Source organism: Prionailurus viverrinus, chromosome B2 (genome assembly GCF_022837055.1).
Source record: "Prionailurus viverrinus isolate Anna chromosome B2, UM_Priviv_1.0, whole genome shotgun sequence".
NCBI lineage: Eukaryota > Metazoa > Chordata > Mammalia > Carnivora > Felidae > Prionailurus > Prionailurus viverrinus.
Genome location: NC_062565.1, coordinates 909,866 through 934,657, shown reverse-complemented (window position 1 = coordinate 934,657; position 24,792 = coordinate 909,866). Strand labels below are relative to the sequence as shown.

The 24,792-nt window shown below is 38.1% G+C and overlaps 1 protein-coding gene across 1 annotated transcript; it reads right to left on the bottom strand.

Moving 5' to 3' along the window:
* Window positions 1–13,808: 13,808 nt before the first annotated feature.
* On the bottom strand, window positions 13,809–14,753 carry LOC125166243 (olfactory receptor 2W1-like). Its single transcript, XM_047860082.1, has one exon. The coding sequence runs from the start codon at window positions 14,751–14,753 to the stop codon at window positions 13,809–13,811; it is 945 nt and encodes a 314-aa protein (XP_047716038.1).
* Between the last annotated feature and the right edge of the window lie 10,039 nt (window positions 14,754–24,792).

Genomic DNA, 24,792 nt, shown 5'->3' with positions numbered 1-24,792 from the left:
ATATTGATTATTTTCCCTCTTCTGCTGGCCTTAGGCTTTGTTAATTGTTCTTTTTCTAGCTCATTTAGGTGTATGGATAGGATGTTTACTTGAGATTTTTCTTGATTTGTGAAGTAAGCCTGTATTTCTCTATACTTCACTCTTATGACTGCTTTACCTGCATCCAATGGTATGAGCTGTTGTGTTTACATTTTCTTTTTTTTTCATTTATTTTTTGAAAATTTATTCTTTGATTTCTGGTTTACACATTCATTGTTTAGTAGCATGCAACTTAATCTCCATGTATTTGTGGTCTTTTCAATTTTTTTTCTTGTCGTTGGCAACATGTTTTTTAGCATTTTGGTCAGAAATGATGCATGGTATGATCTCAATTTCTTTGTAGCTGTTGAGGCCCGATTTATGACCAATATGTAATCTATTCTTGATAATGTCCCATGTGCACATGAAAAGAATATGTATTCTGCTGATTTATGATGAAATATTCTGAATATAACTGTTAAATCCATCTGGTCTAGTGTGTCATTCACAGCTAAATTTCCTTGTTGATTTTCTGCTTGAGTGATGGGTCCATTGATGTAACTGGGGTGTTACCAGTTCCATTGTTATTTTTATATCAGTGAGTTCCTCTGTGTGTATTCTTATTTGTTATATATATATGGGTACTTCTAGGTTGGGTACATAAATATATACAATTGCTAGATCTATTTGTTGGATAGTCCCCTTTTTATGATATAGTGCCCTTCTTCATCTCTTGTTACAGTTCCTGGTTTAAACTCTAGTTTGTCTGATGTATATATTGCTACTTCAGCTTCAGCTTTCTTTTGACATCCATATGTATGACCAAAGTTTCTCCATCACTTCACTTTCAATGTGCAGGTGTCTTTAGGCCTTAAGTGATTGTCTTGAGAGACACCTATAGCTGGGTATTTTTTTAAATCCATTTTGACACACTGTGTCTTTTAATTGGAGTGTTTAGTCCACTTGCATTCAGATTAATTAGTGATATGTATTGATGCCATTTTATTATTTGTTTTGCTGTTGTTTCTGGAGATTTTCTTTTTTCCTGTCTAATCTTTGGTGTTTTTGGTCCTTTTTTTTCACCAAAGACTTCCCTTTAATATTTTTTCATGGCTAGTTTAGTCGCCATGGAATCCTTTAGTTTTTATTTCTCTGGTAAACTCTTTATCTCTCCTTCTATGCTGAATGAGAACCTTGCTGGAACGAGTATTCATGACTGCATATTTTTCCCATTTAGCCTGTTGAATATATCATATCACTCCCTCCTGGCTTCGCTAGTTTCTGTGGAGAAATCTTCAGGTGGTCTTCTAAGTCTTTCCTTGTAAGTTAGGGATTTATTCTGTCTTGCTGATTTTAGGGTTTTTTATTTATCTCTCTTGGTGTTGGTCTACTTTTGTTTATTTTGATGGGAGGTCTCTGTGCTCCTGAATTTTGATGTCTGTTTCTTTCCCTCATTAGGGAAGTTTTCAACTATTATTGTCTCAAATAAACCTTCTGCCCCCTTTTTTTCTCTCTTCTACTTCTGAGACTGCTATGATACAAATATTATGTTTGATAGAGTCCCTGAGTTCTCTTAGTGTATTCTCATGATCCATAATTCTTCTTTATCTCTTTTGTTCACCTTCATCATTTTCCATTATTTTATCTTCTATATCACATATTTGTTTCTGTGATTCTTCCATTCTGTGGACATTACATCCAGTTGTTTCAAATTTCAGCTATTGCACTTTTCACTTCTGACCACTTGTTTTTTAACTCTTATTTCTGCCATAAGAGTCTTCTTGAAATCTTCTATTCTTTTCTGAAGCACAGCAAATACCATTTTGATTGTTGCTTTTACTTCTCCATCAAGCATGTTACTTATATCTGTTTGAATTGGATCTCTGGCTGTGACCTTTCTTGTCCTTTCTTTTGGGATGAATTCCTCTGTCCACATTTTGTCTAAGTCTGTCTTCTCTGTGTTAGGAAAGCCTGTTCTACTTTCTGTCCCTGAGAGTAATGGCTTTATGAAGAAGAGGTCATATAGTGTCCAGAGTAACACAGTGGCCTTTGGGCTCTAATTCAGCCAAGCCTACTATCTTTTATTATTTATTTATTTATTTATTTATTTATTTATTTATTTTTATTAACAAAGTAAATTTTATTTTTTATTTTTTTTCAATATATGAAATTTATTGTCAAATTGGTTTCCATACAACACCCAGTGCTCATCCCAAAAGGTGCCCTCCTCAATACCCATCACCCACCCTCCCCGCCCTCCCACCCCCCATCAACCCTCAGTTTGTTCTCAGTTTTTAAGAGTCTCTTATGCTTTGGCTCTCTCCCACTCTAACCTCTTTTTTTTTTTCTTCCCCTCCCCCATGAGTTTCTGTTAAGTTTCTCAGGATCCACATAAGAGTGAAAACATATGGTATCTGTCTTTCTCTGTATGGCTTATTTCACTTAGCATCACACTCTCCACTTCCATCCACGTTGCTACAAAGGGCCATATTTCGTTCTTTCTCATTGCCATGTAGTACTCCATTGTGTATATAAACCACAATTTCTTTATCCATTCATCAGTTGATGGACATTTAGGCTCTTTCCACAATTTGGCTATTGTTGAGAGTGCCGCTATAAACATTGGTATACAAGTGTCCCTATGCATCAGTACTCCTGTATCCCTTGGGTAAATTCCTAGCAGTGCTATTGCTGGGTCATAGGGTAGGTCTATTTTTAATTTTTTGAGGAACCTCCACACCGTTTTCCAGAGTGACTGCACCAGTTTGCATTCCCACCAACAGTGCAAGAGGGTTCCCGTTTCTCCACATCCTCTCCAGCATCTATAGTCTCCTGATTTGTTCATTTTGGCCACTCTGACTGGCGTGAGGTGATATCTGAGTGTGGTTTTGATTTGTATTTCCCTGATGAGGAACGACATTGAGCATCTTTTCATGTGCCTGTTGGCCATCCAGATGTCTTCTTTAGAGAAGTGTCTATTCATGTTTTCTGCCCATTTCTTCACTGGGTTATTTGTTTTTTGGGTGGAGAGTTTGGTGAGCTCTTTATAGATTTTGGATACTAGCCCTTTGTCCGATATGTCATTTGCAAATATCTTTTTCCATTCCATTGGTTGCCTTTTAGTTTTGTTGGTTGTTTCCTTTGCTGTGCAGAAGCTTTTTATCTCCATATGGTCCCAGTAATTCATTTTTGCTTTTAATTCCCTTGCCTTTGGGGATGTGTCGAGTAAGAGATTGCTACAACTGAGGTCAGAGAGGTCTTTACCTGCTTTCTCCTCTAGGGTTTTGATGGTTTCCTGTCTCACATTCAGGTCCTTTATCCATTTTGAGTTTATTTTTGTGAATGGTGTGAGAAAGTGGTCTAGTTTCAACCTTCTACATGTTGCTGTCCAGTTCTCCCAGGACCATTTGTTAAAGAGGCTGTCTTTTTTCCATTGGATGTTCTTTCCTGCTTTGTCAAAGATGAGTTGGCCATACATTTGTGGGTCTAGTTCTGGGGTTTCTATTCTATTCCATTGGTCTATGTGTCTGTTTTTGTGCCAATACCATGCTGTCTTGATGATTAGAGCTTTGTAGTAGAGGCTAAAGTCTGGGATTGTGATGCCTCCTGCTTTGGTCTTCTTCTTCAAAATTCCTTTGGCTATTCGGGGCCTTTTGTGGCTCCATATGAATTTTAGGATTGCTTGTTCTAGTTTCGAGAAGAATGCTGGTGCAATTTTGATTGGGATTGCATTGAATGTGTAGATAGCTTTGGGTAGTATTGACATTTTGACAGTATTTATTCTTCCAACCCATGAGCAGGGAATGTCTTTCCATTTCTTTGTATCTTCTTCAATTACCTTCATTAGCTTTCTATAGTTTTCAGCATACAGATCTTTTACATCTTTGGTTAGATTTATTCCTAGGTATTTTATGCTTCTTGGTGCAATTGTGAATGGGATCAGTTTCTTTATTTGTCTTTCTGTTGCTTCATTGTTAGTGTATAAGAATGCAACTGATTTCTGTACGTTTATTTTGTATCCTGCAACTTTGCTGAATTCCTGTATCAGTTCTAGCAGACTTTTGGTGGAGTCTATCGGATTTTCCATGTATAATATCATGTCATCTGCAAAAAGCGAAAGCTTGACTTCATCTTTGCCAATTTGGATGCCTTTGATTTCCTTTTGTTGTCTGATTGCTGATGCTAGAACTTCCAGCACTATGTTAAACAGCAGCGGTGAGAGTGGGCATCCCTGTCGTGTTCCTGATCTCAGGGAAAAAGCTCTCAGTTTTTCCCCATTGAGGATGATGTTAGCTGTGGGCTTTTCATAAATGGCTTTTATGATCCTTAAGTATGTTCCTTCTATCCCGACTTTCTCAAGGGTTTTTATTAAGAAAGGGTGCTGGATTTTGTCAAAGTCCTTTTCTGCATCGATTGACAGGATCATATGGTTCTTATCTTTTCTTTTATTAATGTGATGTATCACGTTGATTGATTTGCAAATGTTGAACCAGCCCTGCATCCCAGGAATGAATCCCACTTGATCATGGTGAATAATTCTTTTTATATGCTGTTGAATTCGATTTGCTAGTATCTTATTGAGAATTTTTGCATCCATATTCATCAGGGATATTGGCCTGTAGTTCTCTTTTTTTACTGGGTCTCTGTCTGGTTTAGGAATCAAAGTAATACTGGCTTCATAGAATGAGTCTGGAAGTTTTCCTTCCCTTTCTATTTCTTGGAATAGCTTGAGAAGGATAGGTATTATTTCTGCTTTAAACGTCTGGTAGAACTCCCCTGGGAAGCCATCTGGTCCTGGACTCTTATTTGTTGGGAGATTTTTGATAATCGATTCAATTTATTCACTGGGTATGGGTCTGTTCAAGCTTTCTATTTCCTCCTGATTGAGTTTTGGAAGAGTGTGGGTGTTCAGGAATTTGTCCATTTCTTCCAAGTTGTCCAATTTGTTGGCATATAATTTTTAATAGCATTCCCTGATAATTGTTTGTATCTCTGAGGGATTGGTTGTAATAATTCCATTTTCATTCATGATTTCATTTATTTGGGTCATCTCCCTTTTCTTTTTGAGAAGCCTGGCTAGAGGTTTGTCAATTTTGTTTATTTTTTCAAAAAACCAACTCTTGGTTTCGTTGATCTGCTCTACAGTTTTTTTAGTTTCTATATTGTTTATTTCTGCTCTGATCTTTATTATTTCTTTTCTTCTGCTGGGTTTAGGCTGCCTTTGCTGTTCTGATTCTAGTTCCTTTAGGTGTGCTGTTAGATTTTATATTTGGGATTTTTCTTGTTTCTTGAGATAGGCCTGGATTGCAATGTATTTTCCTCTCAGGACTGCCTTCACTGCATCCCAAAGCGTTTGGATTGTTGTATTTTCATTTTCGTTTATTTCCATATATTTTAAAATTTCTTCCCTAATTGCCTGGGTGACCCACTCATTCTTTAGTAGGGTGTTCTTTAACCTCCATGCTTTTGGAGTTTTCCAGACTTTTTCCTGTGGTTGATTTCAAGCTTCATAGCATTGTGGTCTGAAAGTATGCATGGTATAATTTCAAATCTTGTATACTTATGAAGGGCTGTTTTGTGAGCCAGTATATGTTCTATCTTGGAGAATGTTCCATGTGCACTCGAGAAGAAAGTATATTCTGTTGCTTTGGGATGCAGAGTTCTAAATATATCTGTCAAGTCCATCTGATCCAACGTATCATTCGGGGCCCTTGTTTCTTTATTGACCATGTGTCCAGATGATCTATCCATTTCTGTAAGTGGAGTGTTAAAGTCCCCTGCAATTACCACATTCTTATCAATAAGGTTGCTTATGTTTGTGAGTAATTGTTTTATATATTTGGGGGCTCCTGTATTCGGTGCATAGACATTTATAATTGTTAGCTCTTCCTGACGGATAGACCCTGTAATTATTATATAATGCCCTTCTTCATCTCTCGTTACAGCCTTTAATTTAAAGTCTAGTTTGTCTGATATAAGTATGGCTACTCCAGCTTTCTTTTGGCTTCCAGTAGCATGATAAATAGTTCTCCATCCCCAAGCCTACTATCTTTTAAACCCCCAAACTTTAGGGACATCTTTATCCATTCATCAGCTGGTGGACATTTGTGCTCTGAAAAAGGAAGAAATAGAAAATTTGAACAGACCCATAACTTGCAAAGGAGTAGAATCAGAATTCATCCAACCAATAAGATCCCGGGGCTGGATGGCTTCCCAGGAGAATGCTACCAAACATTTTAAAAAGTCCTATACCTATTCTTTTAAAACTGTTTCAAAAACAGAAACAGAAGGAAAATTTCCCAACTTATTCTATGAAGCCAAAATTACCTTGATTCCAAAACCAAAGACCCCCATTAAAAAGGAGAATTACAGATCAATTTCCATGATTCACAAGGATACAAAAATTCTCAACAGCAGCACTAGCAAATTGAATTCAACAACTTTTTAAAAGAATTATTCTCCATGATCTAGTGGGACTTATTCCTGGGCTGCAGAGATGTGTCAATATCAGAAATCAATCAACATGTTACATCATATTAATAAAAGAAAGGATAAGAATGTCACGATACTTTCAATAGATGAATAAAGAGCATTTGACAAAATACAGCATCCTTTCTTGAAAAAACCCTCAAGTAAGTTGGGATATAAGGAACAACCTCAGGATCATAAAGTCCGTATATGAAAGACCCATAGCTCATGTCTTCCTCAATGGGGAGAAACTGAGACCTTTCCCCCTAAGGTCAGGAACATGACAGAGATGTACCCTTTCACCACTGTTATTCAACATAGTACTGAAGCCATAGCCTCAGCAAACAGACAACACAAAGAAATAAAAATCATACAAATTGGTAAGCGAGAAGACAAACTTGCACTCTTCACAGTCGGCATCATAGTATATGTGGAAAACATGAAAGACTCCACCAAAAAACTGCTAGAATGGATCCATGATTTCAGTAAAGTGCTGGATATTAAATCAATGTATAGAAATCCGTTGGATTTCTAGACACCAGTAATGTAGGAGCAGAATTTGAAATGAAGGCATCTATCCCATATTACAGTAGCATCGAAACCATGCCAAATAGGTGAAAATCTATACGCACTGAAAACTATAGAAAGCTTATTGAAGAAATTGAAGAAATACAACTAAATGAAAAAACATTCCATGCTCATAGATTAGAAGAACAAATATTGTTAAAATGTCAATGCCACCCAAAGCAATCTACACATTCAGTGCATTCCCTATGAAAATAACACGAGTATTCTTCACAGAACAAACAATCATAAAATTTATAAGGAACCATAAAACCATGAATAGCCAAAGCCACGTTGAAAAAGAAAACCAAAGCCGGAGGCATCATAATTTCAGACTTTAGCATGTACTACAATGTTGTAATCATCAAGACAGTATGGTCCTGGGACGAAAACAGACACTCAGATCAATGGGACAGAATATAGAACCCAGAAATGGACCTAGAAATGTAAAAACAACTAATCTTTGATAAATCAGAAAAGAATATCCAATGGAATAAAGACAGTCTCTTCAGCAAGTGGTTTTGGGAAAACTGAACAGCAACATGCAGAAGAATGAACATGGACCACTTTCTTATATCATACACAAAAATAAACTCAAAATGGATGAAAGACCTAAATGTAAGACAGGAAATCAAATCCTAGAGGAGAAAACAGGAAAAAACCTCTTGACCTTGGCCGCAACAACTTCTTAATCAACACTTCTCAAGAGGCAAGAAAACAAAAGCAGAAATGGACTATTGGTACCTCATCAATACAAAATGCTTCTGCACAGCAAAGGGAACAATCAGAAAAACTAAAAGGCAACAGACAGAATGGGAGAAGATAGTTGTAAATAAACTATCAGATAAAGGGTTAGTATCCAAAATCTATAAAAAACTCATCAAATTCAACACCCCAAAACAAATAATCCCATGAAGAAATGGATGAAAGCCATGAACAGACACTTTTTCCAAGAAGATATCCAGAGGCTAACAGACACATGAAAAAATTCTCAATAACACTCATCATCAGGGAAATACAAATCAAACCCACAATGAGATACTACTTCAAATCTGTCAGAATGGCTAAAATTAACAACTTGGGCAACAACAGATGTTGGCGAGGATGCAGAGAAAGAGGGACCCTTTTGCATTGTTAGTGGGAATGCAAACTGACGCAGCCACTCTGGGAAACAATATGGAGGTTCCTCAAAGGTTAAAAATAGAACTACTCTACAACCCTGCAATTGCACTACTAGGTATTTATCCAAAGGATACAAAAATGCTGATTCACAGGGGCACCTGCACCCCAATGTTTATACCAGCACTATCAACAATAGCCAAAGTATTGAAAGAGCCCCAGTGTCTTTTGACTGGTGAATGAATTAAGAAGATGTGATTCAATAAAAAAAAATGAACTCTTGCCATTTTTAACAATGTGGATGGAACTAGGGTGTATTATGCTAAGCAAAATAAGACAGTAGGAGAAAGATTCCATTTTATTTCACTTATATGTGGAATTTAAGAAACAAACAAGATAAACATAGGGGAAGGTAAGCAAAAATAAGATGAAAAGAGAGAGGGAGGCAAACCATTAGAGACTCTTAAATACAGACAACAAACTGAGGGTTGCTGGCATGTTGTTGGGTGGAAGCGTGGGCTAAATGGCTGATAGGCATTAGAAGGGCTCTTGGGATGAGCATTCAGTGTTATATGTAAGTGATGAATCACTAAATTCTATTCCTGAAATCATAATTACACTAGATGTTAACTAACTTTGATTTAAATAAATTAAAAAAAAAACATAAAAAGGTCTACACAGTGAAGGAAACAATCAGCAAAACTAAGACAACTGATGGAACGGGAGAATATATTTACACATGACATCTGATAAAGGGTAAGTATCCAAATCTACAGTGAAATTATCAAATTCAACACCCCAAAAACCCCCAAATAATCCAGCGAAGAAATGGGCAGAAAACATGAATAGACACTTCTCTAAAGAAGACATCCAGATGGCCAACAGGCACATGAAAAGATGCTCAACGTCACTCCTCATCAGGGAAATACAAATTGAAACCATACTGAGATACCACCTCATGCCAGTCAGAGTGCTAAAATGAACAAATCAGGAGACTATAGATGCTGGAGAGGATGTGGAGAAACAGGAACCCTCTTGCACTGTTGGTGGAAATGCAAACTGGTGCAGCCGCTCTGGAAAAGAGTGTGGAGGTTCCTCAAAAAATTAAAAATAGACCTACCCTATGACCCAGCAATAGCACTGCTAGGAATTTACCCAAGGGATACAGTAGTGGTGATGCATAGGGGCACTTGTACTCCAATGTTTATAGCAGCACTCTCAAGAATAGCCAAATTATTGTAAGAGCCTAAATGTCCATCAACTGACGAATGGATAAAGAAATTGTGGTTTATATACACAATGGAATACTACATGGCAATGAGAAAGAATGAAATATGACCCTTTGTAGCAACATGGATGGTACTGGAGAGTGTTATGTTAAGTGAAATAAGCCATACAGAGAAAGACAGATACCATATGTTTTCACTCTTATGTGGATCCTGAGAAACTTAACAGAAGTCCATGGGGGAGGGGAAGAAAAAAAAGAGGTTAGAGTGGGAGAGAGCCAAAGCATAAGAGACTCTTAAAAACTGAGAACAAACTGAGGGTTGATGGGGGCTGGGAGGGAGGGGAGGGTGGGTGATGGGTATTGAGGAGGGCACCTTTTGGGATGAGCACTGGGTGTTGTATGGAAACCAATTTGATAATAAATTTCATATTTAAAAAAAAAGCTCTCGGACCAAAAAAAATGTGTCTATTAGCCAAAAAAAAAAAGAAAAAAGAAAGAAAAAAAAACACAGTGAGATACCACTCCACACCAGTAAGAATAGCTAAAATTAACAATTCAGGCAACAACAGACGTTGGTGAGAATTCAGAGAAAGGGGAACGCCTTTGCACTATTTGTGGGAATGCAAACCATTGCAGTCACTCTGGAAAACAGTATGGAGGATCGTCAAACAATTAAAAGTAGAGCTGAGACCCAGCAATTGCACTACTAGGAATTTACCCAAGGGATACAAAAATGCTGGTTAGAAAGGACACATGCAACCCAATGTTCATAACAGCTCTGTCAACAATAACGAAACCATGGAAAGAGCCCAAGTGTCTAAAGTATTTCCAATTTCAATTATTGTGCTCTTTATGTCTGGTTTGTTCCTTTTTTATCTCTTTGTTTATATCTATGTATTAATGATGTTCTCCACTCTTTTCTCAAGACATGGGTATCTTTAGATCATTATTTTAAATTCTCTATAAGACATATTATTTATGTCCGTTTCACTTAGGTCTCTTGCTGTGATTTTGTCTTGTTCTTTCATTTGGAACACACACCTCTGTCTTCTCATTTTGCCTAACTCTCTGCATCTGTTTCTGTTAGAAACATCATCTATATTTCATGCTCTTGATAGTAGTTGGCAGGGCACACACTTTTAACAAGTTTGCTATGGCCCTCTTCCATATGGGATACACAGTCACCACAGAGATTGGGCCGGCAGGGTCCACTTCACAAAGCACACATGGGTGAGGTCCACAGTTTTAACAAGATGTGTGCATCCTCCCTAGGAGTACATCATCCACTAGACTGATGCCCCACAAAGTGCACATTCAGGATACATGGCATTGGCAAGGGGTACTGGTATTCTGGTGCACGGGATCTGCAGTGCCAGGACTGATACAGACTTGACTGGAGGGGCCAGGGTGTGGTGTAAATTATCTAGGCAGTGAATGCCAGAGCCATTATAGATTCCTGCAGGTAGCCTTGTATCCATGCTGGAAATGGGGGGGGGGCAGGGATAATGGCATGCACCAGCTCCATTTTTCTTGGATAAGTCCCACAATAAACCCTGAGATTAGTAAATAACTACCTCACATCCACCTCATATGTTTCTCAAAATGTTGCTTCTATGCTGTATCTCAGAGGGCTGTTTGTTGTTTTAGGGGACTCAGTTAGGGATGAGGAACTCGGTTTCTTATCAGGGACTTTAAGGATGAGGACTCAGTTTCCTATTGCCTTCCAGGCTCTCCCAAAGCTAGACACACTAATTTTCAAAGTTCTAGGCTTTAAGTCTCCTTGTTGTAAGAACTGACAACATTTGGCCCCTCTATTTTCAAATCCAAACATTATTGGGATATGTTTTCCCCATGAAGGCTTCCAGGTGTAATAGTCTGTTTCTCTCCCCTCTGTTTGCCCACCAGTCCCTCCATCTGGGGGCCAGACCCTGCAGTTTAGCTCCTGAGCATGTCTTAACTCTTCCTACCCTCTTCAGTGTGGTTCTTCTCTATGTTTAGTTGCGGAATTTTTTAAGCCAGTCTTTGGGTCATTTTCTGGATTATTTACAATGATGTATTACCTAGTTGTATTTGTCATATGAGGTGAGTTTAGGGTCCTTCTACCTTGTTATCTTCCTCCAGATGTCCCTAAATTATAACCATTTTCTTACATGAAATTTTTTCCAGTAAAAGTTTTTATTTAGAAAATAAAATAAATTTATTTATTTCCAAAATATGAACATGGTAAATAAATATATTTGAAAACATGCCATACCATCAATACTAAGATGGACCTTACCAAGACACTAGGATGTTGAGAGTTCTGCATTTGTATTTGATATATTGATCACACATTGGTAATAGCAAACGTTTATCAAGAGCTGTTCTGCATGAGGCACTTATGGCCAACAACAATCTTATGAAGTAGGCTTAAAGGTTAGGTGGCTCAGAAAAGTTAAAATGTACCTTATGATTGGTATCTTATGATTGGTAGGCAGAGGAAGTGGTGCTGACTCGGATCTATTGGTGACAAAGCCAACATTCTATGGCTGACCCTTGAACAACACAAGGGTTAGGGTACCTCCATGCAGCTGAAAATCCATGTGTAACATTTTTTTGGTTTAAATTTATTTTTAATTGAAGCATAATTGATATACAATAATAGGTTAGTTTCAGATATAAACAGTGAATCAACAATTCTATACATTACTTTGTGTTCACCACAGTAAATATAGTCACCACCTGTTCCCATACTTTACTATATTTTGGCTATATTCCCTGTGTTGTACTTTTTACTCTCGTGACTTATTTTAGAGAAAGAGAGAGCAAGCAGAGGATAGGGGAAGAGGGATAGGGATAGAGAAGGAGAAAGAGAGAGAGAGAGAGAGAGAGAGAGAGAGACAGAGAGACAGAGAGAGACAGAGAGGATCTTAAACAGGCACCACACTCAGCACAGAGTCCAGCTTGGAGATCAATCCCATGACCCTGAGATCACGACCTGAGCTGAAATCAAGTTTGATGCTCAATCAACTTAGCCATCTAAGTACCCCATGACTTGTTATTTTGTAACAGGAACTTTGTAACTTTTAAAAAAATTAATGTTTGTTTATTTTTTGAGACAGAGAGAGACAAAGCACGAGCAGGGGAGGGGTGGAAAGAGAGAGAGAGAGGGAGACATGGAATCTGAAACAGGCTTCAGTCTCTGAGCTATCAGCACAGAACAGGATGCGGGGCTTGAACCCAAGAACCGTGAGATCATGATAGGTGAAACCTTTTATGTTTTTCATTTCTGTTATTCAAGAACCTTGAGAAATGGTACCCATCTATTTTCACATGTCTATAGGAAATAAATTAATTAAAATCTATGAAATCATGTTAATATTCTGTTTAGAGACTCAATGTCTCCCCATTCGCTGTAATAGTGGTTCTCAAATTTAGCCTCATTGCCTGTAGTGTTTAGTAAGAAACGTCAGCTGCTGAGTCCATCCTGCATTGTTGGCTCAGTAGGTCTGAGGTGGGCCCAAGAGTGTGCATTTTTGATAAGTTGCCAAGTGACGCTGTTTGTGCTGGTCCAGGACCACACAACTTTAGAAGAAAAAGCTAAAACTCTTTATCAGGCTATGGAGGTTAAAAGTTAAGTTACTCTAACAGAGAAACCCTAAAATAAAATGACTTCATTATATTAAATATTATAGAATATTTTTCTGCTGTAATACTGTGGAGGCATTGCTCTGCTTCTGGGGGTTCTGGTTCCATCTTATTGTTTCATTCCCCTCTTAGGATTTTTGGCAAAGCTAGAGACCTTCCACATCCACACTGCAGCCAGCAGGAACAGGAGGGAGGAGGGTGAGAATAAATACCTTCTTATTAGATAAGATAAACCATGAGTTCCACACATTTCACTCCTCATATTATGTTAGTGAAGGCCAGTCTCAGAGATATGATATGCCACATGGTGACCCTGCAACAGTTAAAACTTGAAGCATAAAGTGGAATGAATAAGGGTGGGTAGTTGGTCTCCACCACAAAGTCCCCACCGGCAGTATCAAATGGATGTACAGGGGTGTCTGGGAAGAAAAAAAATCAGTGTCCAGTGTAATCCTACATAAAAATATTCCAGGTGAAATATATTCTTAGTACTTAGTACATATCTCTATTACTGTACTTAAGCACATTTAATCATTATATGTTTATTTATCTGTAGTCCCAGATTAGTCTTGAAGCATTTTAAGTGTATGAATTGAAGTTCCTTTATGTATCTGTATCTCTATCTCCTATAATTTTGGTGTACTTCCTACTTATTTACAAATCGGTACTCGGTACAATTCTTGGTACAAGGTAGACACCCAGTAAGTGTTCCTTACAGAAATGAATTGACTCATCTTCTGTTGGTAAAGGTCAGTGTTATTTCCTTACTTCTCTTCCATCTAACTCATGACTTTGCTGACCATTTTCGTTCACACAGTATTCTCTTTACTGCACTCTTCACATCTTTGTTTCTTAAAGTGTAGATCAGAGGGTTAAGGGTGGGTGTGACGATTGTGTAAAATAGTGTAAGGAACTTCCCTTCATCTTCAGATGTGCTATTCTGTGGCTTCATGTACATATAAATGATTGTTCCATAAAACAGAGTTACTACTGTGAGGTGGGAACCGCATGTATTAAGGACCTTATGCCACCTTGCTGTTGACTTGATCCTCATGACAGCTTGAGTGATAATTGCATATGAGATGAAAATTATTGATAGAGGTGCTAGAAGAAATATCACTCCAAGAGCAAAGACAACAATCTCAATTACTTTTGAGTAGACACAAGCCATCTTGAGCAAGGCTGGCATCTCACAGAAAAAATTATCCACCTCCCGGTGCCCACATCTTGGCAACTTCAAAGTCAAGGAACAAACGATTAAGGCACTGCCAAGACCACCTAACCAGGCAGTGAGCACCATCTTCTGGCAAAGCTGAGGGTGCATTAATACTGTGTAGTGAAGAGGTTGACAGACAGCAGCATAGCGATCATAGGCCATCACAGCCAAGAGAAGACATTCTGTTGCTCCCAAGTCAAGGGCAAAAAAGAATTGGAGCACACACCCTCCATAGGTAATAGACTTTGTTGGACCCCATAGATTTACCAGCATCTGTGGGATAATGCTAGTTGCATAACAGAGGTCCAGAAAAGACAAATTGGATAGGAAGAAATACATGGGAGTATGGAGCTGGCTGTCTAGGTTAGATACAAGGATGATGGCTGTGTTTCCTGCTAGAGTCATAATATAGAAGACGAAGACAACCCCAGAGATGATGTGTTCTAATTGGGGCAGATCAGAAAACCCCAGCAGGATGAAGTCCGTAGTGGAACTTTCATTATTTGTGTCCATGACTCCTCTTGAAGGTCTAGAGGTCAATACCCTGGTAACAAAAAATAGCATCACTTTAGGTAGAAATAAAATGTCTAAAGTCTGCATGAGTATCCCAGATGCACTTGTTTGTGTGCTCTCTCCTTTTGGAATATTTCTTTTAACAATGTATTCAGTGACCATAGCTTCCCTGTGTTTATTCATAACCAGAGTGATTCTAAAAATAATATGCTAGAGGCTCTCCAGAACATGGCGGCATAGTAAGATGCTGGTCTCACCTTGTGTGGCTGGTCACTTAGATTCCACCTACATCTGCCTAAATAACCCAGAAAACCACCAGAAGACTAGAAGAATGGACTCTCTAGAGCCAAGCATAGACAAGAGGCCCATGGATGAGGGTAGGGAGGAGAGGTGGTGCGTGATACAGGGACTGGCAGGAGGGAGCTGGGGTGTGTAGGGGCAGCCCTCCCAGAAAGGCAGAGCCGCTGAAGTCTGGTTTGAAAAGAGGAGGGGCTGGACTGCGTGAGTCCTTACAGCCAGCAGGACTTAACATCTGGAATGTTAAAAGTCAACAGCTCTGCTCTTGGGGAGCAGGGAGGGTGAGAGAATGCCAGGAGAGACCTTTGTTGAGCCCTGGAAGACAGAATGCAGCTCAGCAGGGGAACAAAGGCCCTGGCAGGTGCCATTTCCCTCTCCCATCCCCCCAGGTGAAATTCCAAAGGGAACCATTTCCTGTCACCGAACTTGCTTGCCCTGTGCAAATGCCCAATGCTGGGCTTCTGTGGATCCATCTCTTTGAAAGTCCTGCCCCCCTCCCAGTGCTGCAGGGCCACTCCCGCAGGGGACCACCAACAGCAAAGTGAGCTAAGCCTGCCCCTCCTGCCCCTGTGCAACCTGCTGATCCACCCCAGCTAATACACCCTTGGCCAGATCCCATCAAAGCAGCATCACAAGCCTGGCAGTGTGCAAATAGCCCAGACAGGGGCCACACCACTCCACAGTGAGTCCTGTCCCTGGGAGAGGGGAAGATAAGGTACACACCAGTCTCACTGTAGCCCCAATGGTGGAATGGAAAAACATTCTGTGCTCATGACTGGGAGAATAAATATTGTTAAAATGTCAATACTACCCAAAGCAATCTACACATTCAATGCAATCGCAAACAAAATTGCACCAGCATTCTCAAAGTTAGAACAAGCTATCCTAAAATTTGTATGGAACCACAAAAGACCCCGAATAGCCAAAGTAATACTGAAGAAGAGGACCAAAGCGGGAGGCATCACAATCCCAGAATTTAGTCTCTACTACAAATCTGTAATCATCAAGACAGCATGGTATTGGCACAAAAACAGACACATAGACCAATGGAATAGAATAGAGACTCCAGAATTAGTCCCACAGAAGTATGGCCAACTAATCTCTGGCCAATGGAAAAAAGACAGTCTCTTTAACAAATGGTGCTGGAAGAACTTGACAGCAACATGCAGAAGAATGAAACTAGACCACTTTCTTACACCATTGACAAAAATAAACCCAAAATGGATGAGGGACCTGAATGTGAGACAGGAAACCATCAAAAAATATCCGAAAGGAGTAGGAAAGAAAGCAGGAAAAACCTCTCTGACCTTAGCCGCAGCAGTTCTTACTTGACACATCTCCAAAGGGAAAGGAATTACAAGCAAAGATGAACTATTGGGACCTCACGAAGATAAAAACCTTCTGCACTACAAAGGAAACAATCAACAAAACTAAAGGCAACTGACGGAATGGGAAAAGATATTTGCAAATGGCATATCAGACAAAGAGCTAGTATTCAAAATCTAGAAAGAACTCACCAAATTCCACACCCAAAAAACAAATAATCAAGTGAAGAAATGTGCAGAAAACATGAGTAGACACCTCTCTAAAGAAGACATCCGGATGGCCAACGGGCACATGAAAAGATACTCTTCATCAGGGAAATACAAATCAAAACCACACTGAGATACTACCTCACGCCAGTCGGAGTGGCTAAAATGAACAAATCAGGAGACTATAGATACTGGTGAGGATGTGGAGAAATGGGAACCATCTTGCACTGTTGGTGGGAGTGCAAACTGGTGCAGCCACTCTGGAAAACATTGTGGAGGTTCCTCAAAAAATTAAAAATAAATGTACCCTATGAGCCAGCAATAGCACTGCTAGATACAGTGGGATCTGTATCTAGCAAGGGATACAAGAGTGCTGGGATACAAGAGTGCTGATGCATAGGGGCACTTGTACCCCAATGTTTATAGCAGCACTTTCAACAATTGCCAAATTATGGAAAGGGTCTAAATGTCCATCAACTGATGAATGGATAAAGAAATTGTGGTTTATATACACAATGGAATACTGCTTGGCAATGAAAGAATGAAATATGGCCTTTTGTAGCAACATGGATGGAACTGGAGAGTGTTATGCTAAATGAAATAAGTCATACAGAAGAAGACAGATACCATATGTTTTCATTCTTATGTGGATCCTGAGAAACTTAACAGAAGACCATGAGGGAAGGGAAGGAAAAAAAATTAGAAAGGGAGAGAGCCAAAGCATAAGAGACTCGTAAAAACTGATAATAAGCTGATGGTTTTTGGGGGGTGAGAGAGAAGGGAAAGTGGGTGATGAGCATCGAAGAGGGCCCCTGTTTGGATGAGCACTGGGTGTTGTATGGAAACCAATTTGAAAATAAATTTCATATTAAAAGAAAAAAATAAAAATAATAAAAATAATACGATAATTGCAATCACACTAAATTGTAAACAATTGAAAAGGCTTAATATACTACAACACTTATGGTTCTCTGTGTTTTGGGTAAGCAATAAATCCATAAAGTTAATGACATAAGTTAGGAGTAGGATATATTTAGAGCTGTTCCTTCTTGAAATTATGACATTAGATCACTTGACATGACAAGTTTTCCCTTATCAAAGGAGTGGAGTTTAAGGTAAAAAGGTAAATAACCTACTATTTTGGGATAAGCTGCACCATTTGGTAGGAAAATCACTTTCCACATTCATGTCCAAATGTCTGCATTCCAGCTATTATCATCACCACCAGCATCACCACCAACCTCTCCTCATATTTTCACTCGTATTCAACCCTGCAGACACTGATATTTCTGAATCAATTTTGGTGTTCCTCATTATACTGCTCTTTTTTGGTGCTGGGAAAAAATTGTCTTTCTTATTAACCATTGTTTACATGTACAGAGGCCATTTGTTTCTTTGAATACCTTTCATGACTGCTATTACACCAGTTAAATAGCCTTCTAATTTTTTGCAGAATTAAAAGGAACCTATTCCAGAAGGATTGGTTACCACTTACACACGTCAAAAACCTGTGTTAGCTCCTACTCATCAGGCCATTCAGCAGGATTAGCAAGATAGGTAACTTGAATAAAAATCAGTTCATTAAACAATCAGTGAGTTGTTTTTCCCTTGGAATTTACCATTCATATGGATCAATTCTCTGTTTGCTTCAGAAATCTGTAGGTAAAATCTGACTTCAATTCTGAAAGAATACAGAAAAAGGATAAAGAATACATAAATTTCACTATTTCTGAATACATTATCATATCATTAAATAGATGGAGTAATTAATGAGTGAATTAACTTACTATATTTTTTTAGTTTTATTTTTTGGCTTATAATTTTTTTATGCATATAGTGTTAGAACATGAGCTTTGGCTAGAGTACTTTATATTCATAGTGTGTTTGGAGCCAAAGAATACTAAATTTCTTTGTTGCAGTTATAGTAAAATAAGGAAAATTACCTACAGTGTATCATTGTTACAAGCACTTTAGTTAGAACATGAAAATGTTATAAACATGAAGAAGGAACTGTGATTACCATGTAGTATGATACAGGGATACAGCTTTTCTCAATATAAAAATGGAAATTTCATTTAATTAACGATTGTGAAGTCTTTATCTGATAGGATGTCAGTTAAGTTGAGTTAGTGCTTAAGTGCATGGATTCTGGACTCAGAGCTTGGTGTGAAATCCTAGCTAAGTAGTGGGAAGTAAAGTCTCCTTGGGCAGTTATATAACCTGTTTGTACATCATGTTCTCTGTACATTCTGTAAAGCTAATAATGTTCCTCACAGGGAGGCTGTGAGGGTTAGTATTTGTGAAAACACTAGAACTATGCTTGGTTCATATTTAATTCTAAAATGTTAAACATTGTATTCACCTACCCACAAATTATTATTATTTTATTTTTTCCTTACTCTCTTCATTTTTCCCACTGGTAATATTACCATGATGGTCTAAAACTAAACTGGAATGGTTAAAATTTTATGTGTGGATAACTTTTCAAACGCACAGACACTCATGTACACAAAAGTGCCCACAAACACAATGTACATAGTGAACTGACCAACTCAGAGGCAGGAAAAGACAGAGGACTTAAGCTCCCATGCCTTGATTACAAAATGTAGTCAGCTTTTCTTGACCATGTCGAGTTGGGATAGTGTTGGGAATGAGAAAGCCATAGAATTTTAGAGTTTACATAGACTCAGAAGCCACAATCCAGCCTTCTGTCCTACGAAGCAGGCCTTCCACAGAATATTCACACAACTCCTGTTTTCATAGCTTTCTAACTGTCTTTTATTTTTTTTAATATAATTTATTGTCAAATTGTTTTCCATACAACACTCAGTGCTCATCCCAACAGGTGCCCTCCTCAATGCCCATCACCCACTTTGCCTCTCCCCTACCCCCCATCAACCCTCAATTTGTTCTCTGTATTTAAGAGTCTCTTATAGGTTGCTTTCCTCTCTCTCTCTCTGTAACTTTCCCCCCTCTCCCTCCCCCATGGTCTTCTGTTAAGTTTCTCAGGATCCACATAAGAGTGAAAATATATGGTATCTGTCTTTCTCGGACGGACTTATTTCAGTTAGCATAATACCTTCCAGTTCCACCCACGTTGCTGCAAATGGCCATATTTCATTCTTTCTCATTGCCACGTAGTATTCCGTTGTATATATAAACCACATCTTCTTTATCCATTCGTCAGTTGATGGACATTTAGGCTCTTTCTATAATTTGGATATTGTTTAAAGTGCTGCTATAAACATCAGGGTACACGTGCCCCTATGCACCAGCACTCCTGTATCCCTTGGGTAAATTCCTAGCAGTGCTATTGCTGGGTCATAGGGTAGATTTGTTTTTAATTTTTTGAGGAACCTCCACAATGTTTTCTAGAGCGGCCCCACTGTTGGTTGCATTCCCACCAACAGTGCAAGAGGATTTCTGTTTCTCCACATAGTCACCAGCATGTATAGGCTCCTAAATATCTTTTAAAGAGGGATTCATACTTACTCCTTATGTTGAGTTCAGAGATGCCTCTTTAACTCTCAGGCACTGCCTGTTTTTCTTTATTCTGGAAATAACATGGAATAAGTCAATTCAATATGGCTTCATTAAAAAAGGCAGTTTTATTATGAAATAAAACATAGAAGCAAAAAGCTCACTGAATCAAGGTGAATATTCTGATAACTAACATTCAGTTCAAAATATAGAACCTTGGCAAGCACTCCAGGAACTTCTCTTTGTGTCTCATCCCAATCATTACCCTTCCTTGTCCCCTAAAGTACCCACTATCCTCATGTTTATAGTAATAACCTCCTTGTATTTTAGTAGTGTGATTGCCCACTTGTGTATCCCTAGACAATATTTTTTAGTTTGCCTCTTTAAATATTTTCATATATCTTTTGAGTTTTCTTTAATATTAGATCCTGTTATCAAATATACTCTTAGATTTATGTTCCCAGATTAAGTCTAGATGCTTGTAGGCCATTGCTCACATTGCAAGAAGTTTAATTACCATGCTTTTCTGGTGGCTATCCATTGGACTCACCATGGATTATAAAATACCTTGGATTAGTTAGTTGAGAAGTGAACATAGTACTGCAGATGTGCTAAATCATTGAAGAAAGGAGGGAGCATTCATGACACACACGCAGTTTCTAAAATATATGTTAAGTAGGTTTAGCAGGTGAAAACCATTACTGACCCAGTTTAAGCTTTGAGGAACATAAGGCCCCAGGTATACTAATTGGAAGTGTCCAGCCAGTGTTACACCTTATGTAATTTAATATTGTGAATCCAAAATAGGACTTTCATCTTATGCTTGCAAACATTTTCTGTATTGTTTTAAACCATGGGTCTCAACTTTTAGATGTCATTGTAATTTTAATTTAAAAGTCGATGTTTAAGACTGTGAATGCAAGCAGAAGAAACAATGTTAAAAAAGAGGAATACTATGTTTTCACTGAAACAGCTTTTCATTTTTCATGGTGTGGACTTTAGTTTGTAATGGCATAGCATGAGCTTACATTTTTGTTTGTTCAGTGAAATTTAAGACAAATAGAGCACACATATTTAAACATAATTTTAATGTAACAATGATGTGGAAAGAAAACTAGGAAGAAAATTAGAACATATTTACGTTTCAGGAGTGAAGAATTCACAGCTCGCATGCTCTTATGTAGCCCAAAGGTACCCATATTGCCATTTTTACACAGGTAATCAGAAGGATTCTTGTTTGCCAAGTTACGGAGTCCATGAAATACTGATGAGACACCACTCTCTTATACTAACTCCACAATCACATTTGGATTTAAATGCAACAGCTGAGCTTATATTCAGTGAAGTCTCTAATGTGGATGTTGGAGAAAAACTAGAATCATGATCGGTGGCAAAATTGACAAATTTGGTTTCATAAATGTGTTTTTTATGGGATATTTGTAGTCTTTTAGTGAGCACTCCCATTAGAAACATTTGTGGGCTGATGTCTGCACATGAAAGGAGAGCCCTTCTCTGGTATACTTGTGCTCCAAGAAGTGTTTATGTAGAACATGAAGGCTAGTCGGTGCATGTGGTGTAGACCTTGGGGACTGGTGCCCCACAGAGGTGATTAACAAATCTTAGACTATGGTCAGACGCTTCTCCAAACAACTATTTTAGGAAAGGTTCCCATAAAATACCAGGTTTCATCTTGTCTTTTTCTTTTTAAATTTATTCCATGGAAATTAATTTCAGAGATGGATTTATTTGTGTATTATATTTACTATTGAAGATTTCAAACATAATGTAAGCTGTCTACAAAAATTAGTACATTTAATTGAACTTTTTTGTGTGTCAAGTTGAAGAAATGTAGGCATTATCTAGTTGTTGTATTTGCCAGAAGATAATATATGTCAAAAAAATTACAGAATCATCTTAATTCTGTGGTAAGTGAGCCATATCATCATTGTTCCTTTTTCAATCAATTAAAAATAATGCCATGAACATATTTTGGCCTACCACTCAATTCAAGAACTTGGATCTTAAATTTATAGCTACTTCTCCCCTTTTACAATTCTTATTCCTACCTGACCCTTGTTAAATCATGATCCTGAATTTTGTGTTCATTACACACTTGAATTAGAATGTAGTTTTTATACTGACACACCCACACACATATGTTGATGCCTAAATAGCATGTATTTTAAAGCTTAGTTCATTTGAAAATGGTATCATTTCTTATATGTTATATGTTATTTTGGAATTTTCCTTTTTTCACCTTTTTGTCACTGAGATTATCCAATATTTTTGGGTAGCTGTGGTTCATTTACTTACACTACTGTATAATATTCCATTGTGTGAACATGTTATAATTATTTTGTCTCCTCACTCACTGATGGCCATTTTGGCTGATTATACTTTAGGACTCGTATGAAAGACGTTAGTTAAGATGAACAATTTTTTTCATGTCTCTTGGGATAGTGTATGCAAGAAGGTCTTTTGGGTGTATGCCTAGGATAAGAATTGCTGGTTATGGAATAAGCAAACTTTAAAAGATATTTCCCCCTAAAATGGTTTTATCAATTTCTCCTACCCTAGTTTTGTATAAATTATTCCATTGATCTACATTTTCTCCATGCCTTGTCCTTTGGACTTTTAAATTATTGCCAACTGAAAGATTGTAAGTGCTATCTAGCTGTAGCTTTGATTTCCATTTACCTAAAAACTAATGAAGTTGACTTATCTTCATATACTTACTGCTGTGTAACATTGTCCTTCTTTGAAAACCCATTTGTAGGTTCTGACAACTGTTCTTTGGCGTTGCTTCTCTTTTTTACTTATTAATTTTTAGAGATTTTTATGATTTATTTGAACTATCTGTTGGTTGTATGCCTGGCAATATTTATTCTTAGTTTTTCCTTGGCATAAAACTTTAATTTTTAAATATTTATTTATTTTTGAAGGACAGAGAGACAGAATGTGAGCAGGGGAGGGGCAGAGAGAGAGGGAGACACAGAATCTGAAGCAGGTTCCAGGCTCTAAGTGGTCAACATAGAGCCTGATGTAGGGCTCAAGCGCACAAACTGTGAGATCATGACCTGAGCCAAAGTTGGATGCTTAACCAACTGAGTCACCCAGGTGCTCCCTTGGCATTTTACTTTAAAAGACATGTCTCTGGCACAAAAACAGACACATAGACCAATGGAATAGAATAGAAACCCCAGAGCTAGACCCACAAACGTATGGCCAACTCATCTTTGACAAAGCAGGAAAGAACATCCAATGGAAAAAAGACAGCCTCTTTAACAAATGGTGCTGGGAGAACTGGACAGCAACATGCAGAAGGTTGAAACTAGACCACTTTCTCACACCATTCACAAAAATAAACTCAAAATGGATAAAGGACCTAAATGTGAGACAGGAAACCATCAAAACCTTAGAGGAGAAAGCAGGAAAAGACCTCTCTGACCTCAGCCGTAGCAATCTCTTACTCGACACATCCCCAAAGCAAAGGGAATTAAAAGCAAAAGTGAATTACTGGGACCTTATGAAGATAAAAAGCTTCTGCACAGCAAAGGAAACAACCAACAAAACTAAAAGGCAACCAACGGAATGGGAAAAGATATTCGCAAATGACATATCGGACAAAGGGCTAGTATCCAAAATGTATAAAGAGCTCACCAAACTCCACACCCGAAAAACAAATAACCCAGTGAAGAAATGGGCAGAAAACATGAATAGACACTTCTCTAAAGAAGACATCCGGATGGCCAACAGGCACATGAAAAGATGTTCAGCGTCGCTCCTTATCAGGGAAATACAAATCAAAACCACACTCAGGTATCACCTCACGCCAGTCAGAGTGGCCAAAATGAACAAATCCGGAGACTATAGATGCTGGAGAGGATGTGGAGAAACGGGAACCCTCTTACACTGTTGGTGGGAATGCAAAGTGGTGCAGCCGCTCTGGAAAGCAGTGTGGAGGTTCCTCAGAAAATTAAAAATAGACCTACCCTATGACCCAGCAATAGCACTGCTAGGAATTTATCCAAGGGATACAGGAGTACTGATGCATAGGGCCACTTGTACCCCAATGTTCATAGCAGCACTCTCAACAATAGCCAAATTATGGAAAGAGCCTAAATGTCCATCAACTGATGAATGGATAAAGAAATTGTGGTTTATATACACAATGGAATATTACGTGGCAATGAGAAAAAATGAAATATGGCCTTTTGTAGCAACGTGGATGGAACTGGAGAGTGTGATGCTAAGTGAAATAAGCCATACAGAGAAGGACAGATACCATATGGTTTCACTCTTATGGGGATCCTGAGAAACTTAACAGGAACCCATGGGGGAGGGAAAGGAAAAAAAAAAGAGGTTAGAATGGGAGACAGCCAAAGCATAAGAGACTGTTAAAAACTGAGAACAAACTGAGGGTTGATGGGGGGTGGGAGGGAGGAGAGGGTGGGTGATGGGTATTGAGGAGGGCACCTTTTGGGATGAGCACTGGGTGTTGTATGGAAACCAATTTGTCAATAAATTTCATTAAAAAAAATAAAATAAAAGACATGTCTCTTGCTGGTCAGAATTTCTAAATTTAATCATGGAAAAATATTTTAATTAATCTTTAGTAATCCTTCTCCTTCTCTATTCCAGAGTCAGAATGATATTTACATATATATATATATATATATATATATATATATATATGTATATATATATATTCCTCATCATTTTAAAGTCAT